The sequence below is a fragment of the Piliocolobus tephrosceles genome, chromosome 6 (assembly GCF_002776525.5).
Source record: "Piliocolobus tephrosceles isolate RC106 chromosome 6, ASM277652v3, whole genome shotgun sequence".
Taxonomy (NCBI): Eukaryota; Metazoa; Chordata; class Mammalia; order Primates; family Cercopithecidae; genus Piliocolobus; species Piliocolobus tephrosceles.
Window position 1 is genome coordinate 145,415,113 of NC_045439.1, and position 9,946 is coordinate 145,425,058.

At 40.9% G+C, this 9,946-nt stretch overlaps 1 protein-coding gene across 1 annotated transcript in view; it reads left to right on the top strand.

Annotated features, from left to right (window-relative positions):
* SENP8 (SUMO peptidase family member, NEDD8 specific) overlaps positions 1-9,946 on the top strand; it is a 21,133-nt gene extending 11,187 nt beyond the window's left edge. The window contains exon 2 of the mRNA XM_023220691.2: positions 8,564-9,946. Within this exon, the coding sequence (XP_023076459.1) occupies positions 8,600-9,238 (639 nt within the window). The 5' untranslated portion in view covers positions 8,564-8,599 and the 3' untranslated portion in view covers positions 9,239-9,946. The remainder of the gene's footprint in view (positions 1-8,563) is intronic.

Consider the following 9,946-nt stretch of genomic DNA (forward strand, 5'->3'; position numbering starts at 1 on the left):
TTTTTTTTTTTTTAGTAGAGACTGGGTTTCTCCATGTTGGTCGGGCTGGTGTCGACCTCCTGACCTCAGGTGATCCGCCCACCTCGGCCTCCCAAAGTGCTGGGATTACAGGCGTGAGCTTCTGCGTCCGGCCACATTTTTTTCCTTTTTTTAATTAGCCAGGCGTGGTGACAGGCACCTGTGGTCCCCACTACTCAGGAGGCTAAGGCAGGAGGATCACTTGAGCCGAGGAGGTCAAGGCTGCAGTTGCCATGATTGCATCACTGCACTCCAGCCTGGGTGACAGAGAGTGAGACCCTGTCTCAAGAAAAGAAAAAGAAAAAAAAAAAAAAGACTGAATGAAACAGCAGTAACACCACCAGTTAAAAGTTAATCTGGCCAGGCACCATAGCTCACACCAATAATCCCAGCATTTTGGGAGGCCAAGGTGGTGGGTCACCTGAGGTCAGGAGTTCGAGACCAGCCTGGCCAGTATGGTGAAACCCCATCTCTACTAAAAAAAAAAAATACAAAAAATTAGCCAAGCATGGTGGTGGGCGCCTGTAATCCCAGCTACTCGGGAGGCTCAGGCAGGAGAATTGCTTGAACCTGGGAGGCAGAGGTTACAGTGAGCTGAAATCACGCCACTGCACTCCAGGCTGGGCAAAAAGAGCAAAACTCCGTCTCAAAAGAAAAAAAAGTTAACGAATTCAATATTAGCTTCATTTAGTTACAGAAGTCGGAAGATACAATAAACTAACCCCTGTAATCACAGGGTTTGTGTGTACTGACAACACATTAACATTCATTGCTTCACTCAGATTGAGAGAACAATTTTCCTGGATTTCACATTTGCTCTCCTTATGCCAAAGATAAAGCACAAGAGCAGAGTCATGCCATGGCTAGTTTCATCTTTGAGAACTTTGTGGCTTTATGTAAAGAGACAAGTGCTTTATTTTCAAGAAATCTTTGGGGTCCATTATTGCCACCTCAAATATAGGGAACAGGGAAGGAAACTAACTTTGAGAGTCTACTGTAGACCAGACAACGTGCTGAGTGTTTTCACTCATGTTTTTAATTCATGTAACAACCTGTGATTATGTTATTACTACCTAATCTTACAGATGAGGAAAATGAGGCCCAGAAAGAGGATGAATAACTTGTCCACGATCACTTAAATAGTAAGTGGCAAAGTCAGAGCCTAGACCCAAGACTTCCTAGCCCCAAAACATAGAGTTATAATATATTTGGTAAGATTTTACAAATAGAACTATGAGGAGGTCATTGGCTCCCCAGTTCACTCACCTTTCTTGCCCTTCCCCTAGTCTTGCTTACTATCCACCAAGACCAAGTACACAGATCTTTTAACTCTGAACGAATTTACTAGTAACAACAGAACAATAAAGGATAACAGGCAAAACACAAAACCAGAGAATAAGGATATTACAAAGAATACAGAAATCTTAAGTGGCCTTATTTCTTTTTTTCCTGTAATCTAGATTTTCTGACTTCCCTATAAAATTCTGCATTCATCTGGCAAACATTTATTGCACTTCTGATATGCCAGGCACAGTACTCACTACATAGAAAAGAAATATTCATAGATGATTCTAGATGGCTCCTGGTTTTTTGCTAGGTCCCTTTCTGTCTCCTTTTCTCCCACCTCATTAATAATATTATTATCATCCTCTCACTCACCCCAACTGAAACCTTCAGACCATTTCGTAATTCTTTTTTTTTTTTTTTTTTTTTTTTTTTTTTTGGAAACGGAGTCTCACTCTATCACTCTATCCCCCAGGCTGGAAGGAAGTGGCACAGTCTCGACTCATTGCAACCTCCACCTCCCGGCCTCATAATTCTTTTTTATCCACCCTCCTCTGATCACTTATTGAGTCTTATTGATGCTCTGTCTACAATATCTATTCCTCTGCATTCCTACTATCATTTCTCCTGCTTTAGGTCATTACCTCCTACCTTTACTTGCAATAAAAATCTAATTGGGCCGGGCACAGTGGCTCATGCCTGTAATCCCAGTACTTGGAGAGGCTGAGGGGGGTGGATCATCTGAGGTCAGGAATTTGAGACTAGCCTGGCCAACATGGTGAAACCCCGTCTCTACTAAAAATACAAAAATTAGCCAGGCATGGTGCCAGGCACCTGTAATCCCAGCTACTCGGGAGGTTGAGACAGGAGAATCGCTTGAACCCAGGAGGCAGAGGTTGCAGTGAGCCAAGATCGCGCCACTGCACTCCAGCCTGGGCGACAGAGTGAGACTCCACCTCAAAAAAAAAAGAAAAAAAAATCTAATCGATCTCTGCTTTCCATTTTTCCCCCTACCAATTAGTTCTATATATTATGGCTGAATTATTATCTTCCCAAAGCATTGACCCAGCCATTAATGGCTCCCATTTCCTCTAGTATAAATTTCAAACTCCTTCACTGGAATTCAGTCTGTCACCACTTAGCTTCTAAGAATCCTCTAATATTTGCCTGTGCCCCTACTACTCCCACTTCATTCTAGCCACGCTAGACTATTCAGGATTCTCTCCACATTTGAAAGCACTTTCTTTGCCTCTCTGTCTTCCCCATGCATCCAACTCCACTTGCCCTTCAAGAGCCTGCTTTTATGCTCCTTTCCTCAAAGCCATTTCTGATCTGAGCACTCATTCCTTTTCATCCTGTTAGCCAGATTATTCTTCTTGTGAATTCCCATACATTCTGTTTTTGCCTCTTATGGATTTCTTATCTCATTGACTACAAACCACCTTATACATTTTTGTATCTCCCATAGGACCTAATATTTGGTGCTCAGTAGGTATTTATTGACTAAAAGAATTGCATATGCAGTATATGTTCATTATAACAAAATAGGTTTAAGCTCAGTAAGGGTAGAAACTATTTCATTCTCATTCTGTATTGCCACCCCCTGGCACAAAGGAGAAGACTCAGTAAACATTTGTTAAGTGAAGTACATTACAGTTATCAGTCATTAGGTTATAAATGTACTGATGCCATAATAGATACCTAGGAACATTTTTGTCTTTTTGTTTGTTTATTTTTGTTCTTGGGGTTTTTTGTTGTTGTTGTTTTTGGATGGAGTCTCACTCTGTCACCCAGGCTGGAGTGCAGTGGCGCTATCTAGGCTCACTACAACCTCTGCCTCCTGGGTTCAAGCTGTTCTTGTGCCTCAGTCTCCCTAGTAGCTAGGACTACAGACACCACCACCATGCTGGCTTATTTTTTGTATTTTAGTAGAGACGAGGTTTCACCATGTTGCCCTGGCTGGTCTGGAACTCCTAATCTCAGGCAATTTGCCTGCCTTGGCCTTATGTTGTATTTTAAAATCCTAGTTATGTATGTTTCTTTATTTTATATTGACAAATACCACATGATAAAGGTCATATATTCTTCTTCTCACTTTAAGCTAGGCACAGTGGCTCACACCTATATTCCCAACATTTTGTGGGGCACAGGCAGGAGGATCACTTGAGCTCAGGATTTTGAAATTAGTCTGGGCAACACAGTGAGACCCTGTCTCTACAAACATTTAAAAATTAGCCAGGCATGGTGGTACACACCTGCAGTCCTAGCTACTCTGGAGGCAGAAGCAGGAAACTCGCTTGAACCTAGGAGTTTGAGCCTGCTCCGAGCTGTGATTGCACCACTGTGCTCCAGCCTGAGCAACAGAGCGAAACCCTGTCTTTAATATAAAAATAAAAAATACTGCCTTTTGGCCCAATACGCCATCTTCCAGTAATTTGCCAAAATGACTAACACAAAGGGAAAGAGGAGAGGCATCCAGTATATCTTCTCTAGGCCTTGGAAAAAACATGGAGTTGTTCCTTTGGCCACATATATGTGAATCTATAAGAAATATGATATTGTAGACATCAAGGGAATGTATACTGTTCAAAAAGGAATGCCCCACAAGTGTTACCATGGCAAAACTGGAAGAGCTTACAGTGATACCCAGCATGCTGTTGGCATTGTTGTAAACAAACAAGGGCAAGATTCTTGCCAAGAGAAGTAACGTGCATATTGAGTGCATTAAGCACTCTGAGAACAGAGATAGCTTCCTGAAATCATGAAGGAAAATGATCAGAAAAAGAAGGAAGCCAAAGAGAAAGGTGCCTGGGTTCACCTGAAGCACCAGCCTGCTCCACCCAGAGAAGCACACTTTTTTGTTTGTTTTTTGTTTGTTTTTGAGTAAGAGTCTTGCTGTGTTGCCCAGGCTGGAGTGCAATGGTGCGATCTCAGCTCACTGCAAGCTCCCCCTCCCGCGTTCAAGCAATTCTGCTGTCTCAGCCTCCCGAGTAGTTGGGATTACAGGCACCCACCACCACGCCTGGCTAATTTTTGTATTTTTAGTAGAGATGAGGTTTCGCCATGTTGGTCAGGATGGTTTCAAACTCCTGGCCTCAAGTGCTCCGCCCACCTCGACCTCCCAAAGTACTGGGATTACAGGCGTGAGCCACCGTGCCCAGCCTCAGAGAAGCACACTTTGTGAGAAATAATAGAAAGAAGCCTGGGCTGCTGAATTCATGACATAGTAGGTGTTAAAAAAACAAAAAAACACACAAAAAAAACTATGGACTATAAAAAATAAAAATAGAAAATATTTTCACTTTACAGAAAAGGAAAGTGAGAGTTAAGGAAATTTAATTTATTTATGATCACACAGCCAATGAGTAACAGAATTGAATCTAAAATTCAAGTCTTCAAATATGAAGTTTAGAGTTATTTTTCTTCGCCAAGGATGGGTTTGGCTAAAGGCTAGTTGAGTTATATTTGCATTAGAATTTTTGGAATTAAACTGTTGCTGTCATGCTGTATGGAACAGAATTAGGGCCTTGAGTAACATTTTGTCTATGTGCTGGGTATTTTAAAAATCAAACAGACAAAACACAAAAACTATTTCTGAAGAAAATCTCAGCCCAGCCTGTGGAAATTGCCTTCAAGGTGAGAGATGACTGACTGTTGAGGCAGTCTTCTTGTAGGCTCCTTTCCCTAGTTGGGTTGGTGTTGAAGAGTGGGTGTGATTTCAGCAGGCAGTGTAGAGAGTAAGTCTCCGGGTTTTTGCCAAGCTATATGACCTGGCACTCACAACTATGCAGTGTTTATTGAAGACATAGGAGACAGATGCTGTAGCCAGGGAGCAGTCATTCCGCCTTTATATTCATAAACTCTTACATCAAGTCACATCGACAAGCTGATTACCTAACCTCTGTCAAATTGCTTTCATTTGATTGATCTGTGCCCATTTGCCATAAGGCTAGATAGTAAAGATTATTATAGGAAACAATCCTATCTAACTGTTTCATCTGTTGTAAGGATATTGTGAGGCACTATTTGTTATGATGCACCATGTCTTTTATGAAAATCTCTTGAGAAAAAACTATCGGACCATAATACAAAGAATTATTTTACCTCTCCTGAGCAATTGCTTTGTTTTTATCTTATGGACATTGTGAATGTTTAACTTTGTCTGGTCAGATGCCAAAAAGCTTAGAGCCAAATTTGTGGCCCACCCATAACAAATGTGCTCTGTGGCTCATTAACTTCATTCTTGGTTCCAGTTTATGTCTCTCCATTAGTCTTTTTTTCTTAAGAAGATCCTAATTCATGCCATCTTATTATATATTTTTTCTTTTTTCTCATAAGCAGCCTTATGTTGTTTCTCAAGTAGTCAGATTATGACGTACTGCGTCTACGTTAAACCATCTTGAATGTCGCTTCATTTACTTTGGCTTTTTTTCTTGAGGGGTGTATTGATTTTTCATACAGGTTTTTGCAGCATTTTGTTACATGAAAATGGTTATATCACGAAATTATTGCTCAATAGTATAGTCAAGTGGTAAAATAACTGGTCTAATGGTCAGAATTGATTAAATTGATGTAATTCTAGTCTTGTCTTTTACAGCATTATTACTGTTTTCTTATAATAGGCTTTGTTTTGCACTCTCAATCTGCATGTGACGGTTTATTGCTGTGTGATTTTCAGAAATATTGTTGTGCTGCCAGGTCAGTGCATAACAGCTAACTCTCTGTTAACTCTGTTGAGTCTGTTAGGCTCAAATATCCCACACCCATCAGACTTGTCTCACTTTGGGTGGTCACAAGCATATTCATTTCATCACACAACTTGTATTGCTTCTGCTCTAAGTTAGTCATTCTTTTATTTAAACAAGGTAATGTTAACATATTTGTTTTCAAACCTCATTTGCTTTGATTGGTTTGGAGCTCTATCTAGATTTTCTGATTATCTTACTAATGTCATCTAATTGATAAATACTACTGTACAACTTTTTAAACTCTTTTAGTACTTTCAAGTAAAATTATTTGGTCTTCTCTACAACTTTCTAGGGTATGTAAGGTGGATATATGCCTTTTTTACAGATGGCATACAAAATGATTAAATGATTTTATATGTCATCTGTAAAAAAAGGCATATACCTTTTTAGAAAAACAAGGACAAAGTCATTTAAATGACTGCTCAAGATGATACCAGCAAATCAGTGGTGAAACTAGGACTAGACCCAGGTTTCCAGAATCTTATCCCATACTACCTTTTAAAAGAAGTCAAAAGACGTTCTAACTTATATTGTAAACATTACATCATCTTTATCATACCCCTTGAGGCTAAAGCTATGAAACAGGCAAACACATGTTATATCACTCATGCTCATAGCAGGGCAGAATCGGGAATGAATTTCATTTATATTAGTCTTATGATTTTCTGTTTTTAAAGTTACAATTCCTTTTAACTACAGTCCTAATCACTGTCACATTCCATTATGGAAGGAAGAAGCAATATTTTTATCTTATCTTTTGAAAATTAATGTTGAGGCCAGGTACAGTGACTCACGCCTATAATCCCAGCACTCTGGGAGGCCGAAGTGGGTGGATCACGAGATCAGGAGATCGAGACCATCCTGGCTAACATGGTGAAACCCTGTCTCTACTAAAAATACAAACAATTAGCTGGGCGTTGTGGTGGGCCCCTGTAGTGCCAGCTACTTGGGAGGTACTGAGGCAGGAGAATGGCGTGAACCCGGGAGGCGGAGCTTGCAGTGAGCCAGGATCGCACCACTGCACTCCTGCCTGGGTGACAGTGCGAGACTGCTTCTCAAAAAAAGAAAAGAGAGAAGAAAATTAATGTTGAAATGGAAACTATTTCCCTTGATAATTAGTAACTTTTTTCTTTAGATTCTTTGAATTCATCTTTAATATAAAAATAATTTGTTATGCATATTCATTAAGGAGCCAAATAATACAGTTAATGGTATGTTGTTTGGTAAAACATTAGCTATAATTTTAACCAATCTCTGTGCTTCAAGAGGATATTTAAAATTCATGCTTACTGTGTACATGGCAATTTTCCAGTTTTCATTCTAATTGTTTACATGCAGCACATAAGCTAGAATTTCTCATAGTTACAGTTGACCCTTGAACAACACAGGGGCTAGGAGTGCCAACCCCCTATGCAGTCAAAATTCTAGGTATAACTTTTTTTTTTTTTTTTTGAGATGTAGTCTTGCTCTGTTGCCCAGGCTGGAGTGCAGTGGCATGATCTCAGCTCACTACAACCTCCGCCTTCCAGGTTCAAGCAATTCTCCCACCTCAGCCTCTCAAGTAGCTGGGATTACAGGCATGTCCCACCACACCTGGTTAATTTTTGTATTTTTAGTAGAGACGGGGTTTCACCATGCTGGCCAGGCTGGTCTCAAACTCCTGACCTCAAGTGATCTGCCCACCTTGGCCTCCCAAAGTGCTGGGATTTCAGGCATGAGCCACCGCACCCAGCCTAGGTATAGGATTTGACTCCCTAAAAACTTAAATACACTGGCGTGGTGGCTCACACCTGTAATCCCAGCACTTTGGGAGGCTGAGGCGGGTGGATCACAAGGTCAGGAGTTCAAGACCAGCCCGGCCGATATGATGAAACCCTGTCTCTACTAAAAATACAAAAAAAATTAGCTGGGCGTGGTGGCACATGCCTGTAATCCCAGCTATTCGGGAGGCTGAGTCAGAAGAATTGCTTGAACCCAGGAGGCAGAGGTTGCAGGGAGCTGAGATCGTGCCACTGCACTCCAACCTGGGCAACAGAGTGAGACTCTGTCTCAAAAAAAAAAAACAAAACCTAACTACTAGTAGCCTACTGTTGACCAGAAGCCTTACCAATAACATAGCCAATTAACACACGTTTTGTAAATATATTATATACTGCATTCTTACAATAAAGTAAGCTAGGGGAAAATATTAAGAAAATCATAAAGAAAAGAAAATATATTTACTATTCATTAAGTGGAAATGGATCATCATAAAGGTCTTCATCCTCCTCATCTTCATGTTGAGTAGGCTGAAGAGGAGGAGGAAGAGGAGCAATTTGTCTTGCTGTCTCAGGGGTGGCAGAGGCGGAAGAAAATCCATGTGTAAGTAGATCTGCACAGATCAAACCCACCTTGTCCAAGGGTCAACTGTGTATTTCTTTACCACAACCCTATAAAAGTAACTACTATTTTCCAGCCCCATTTTACAGTCAGGTATTTATTGACAGTAATATTGTCTTCTGGCTCTTGTTCAGCTTCTGGAATTTCTGAGCAGCCCTTGTCAGTACAAGATGGACCCCGTAGTCTTGAGTTACATGGACAGTCTGCTGCGGCAATCAGATGTCTCACTATTGGATCCGCCAAGCTGGCTCAATGACCATATTATTGGGTTTGCCTTTGAGTACTTTGCCAACAGTCAGTTTCATGACTGCTCTGATGATGTCAGTTTCATCAGCCCTGAAGTCACCCAGTTCATCAAGTGCACTAGCGACCCAGCAGAGATCGCCATGTTCCTTGAACCACTGGACCTCCCCCACAAGAGAGTTGTATTTTTAGCCATCAATGATAACTCCAACCAGGCAGCCGGAGGAACCCACTGGAGTTTATTGGTCTACCTCCAAGATAAAAATAGCTTTTTTCATTATGATTCCCATAGCAGGAGCAACTCAGTCCACGCAAAGCAGGTAGCAGAGAAACTGGAAGCTTTCTTAGGCAGAAAAGGAGACAAACTGGCCTTTGTGGAAGAAAAAGCCCCTGCCCAACAAAACAGCTATGACTGTGGGATGTACGTGATATGTAACACTGAGGCCTTGTGTCAGAACTTCTTTAGGCAACAGACAGAATCACTGCTACAGCTACTCACCCCTACATACATCACAAAGAAGAGGGGAGAATGGAAAGATCTCATTGCCACACTTGCTAAAAAGTAACTATGGAAGTATATTTGCGACTTTTGAAGGCTCCTCTTTCTGCCCTTCCCCATTTGTTGGATGGCTGCAATCTCAGTGCCTGAGGGAAGACGCCTGGTAGAGGAAAGCTTAATACTCTTTTTCCTGAAAGAATATCATCCTCTGTGTTATCCCCATGGAACGTTTCACTTTAACCCTGACTTGAGAGCGATATGGTCTATGAAAATATCTTGAAATTGTACACCAAAACCTTATAACCAACTTATTTGAACATTTATTACACACAAGGTTCAAGTAAGACTTTTCTTATTGGTATATAATTAATTTCCTTTGGTCTCCTTTATCCACATTGGCTTTTTCTGGAGGAAAAGCAGTGATCTGTAAAACAAATCAAGAATATATCCTCTTGATAGAGGAATGCAGGGAAGAAAACTATAAAACAGAACCAAAAACTTGTTGCACAGCCTACGTAATTAAGAGATCAACTGGCTGCAAGCAGATCAAGGCCTAACTCCATTCAAGACTTAAATATTATGAGACAGTTATTCGGTTTTATGTGATATCTCTTCCATTCACCATGCACAGGCTTTTCCAGCTATCTGCATAACGTTTGCAAATATTTGATAAAGATGATGTTACCCTATCTTCCTCCATCTGATTCCTGGAATGCTTGAAGAAAGGGGAAATCTCGAGTAACCTCATTAAAATGAATGTCTGGTGGACCTCTCA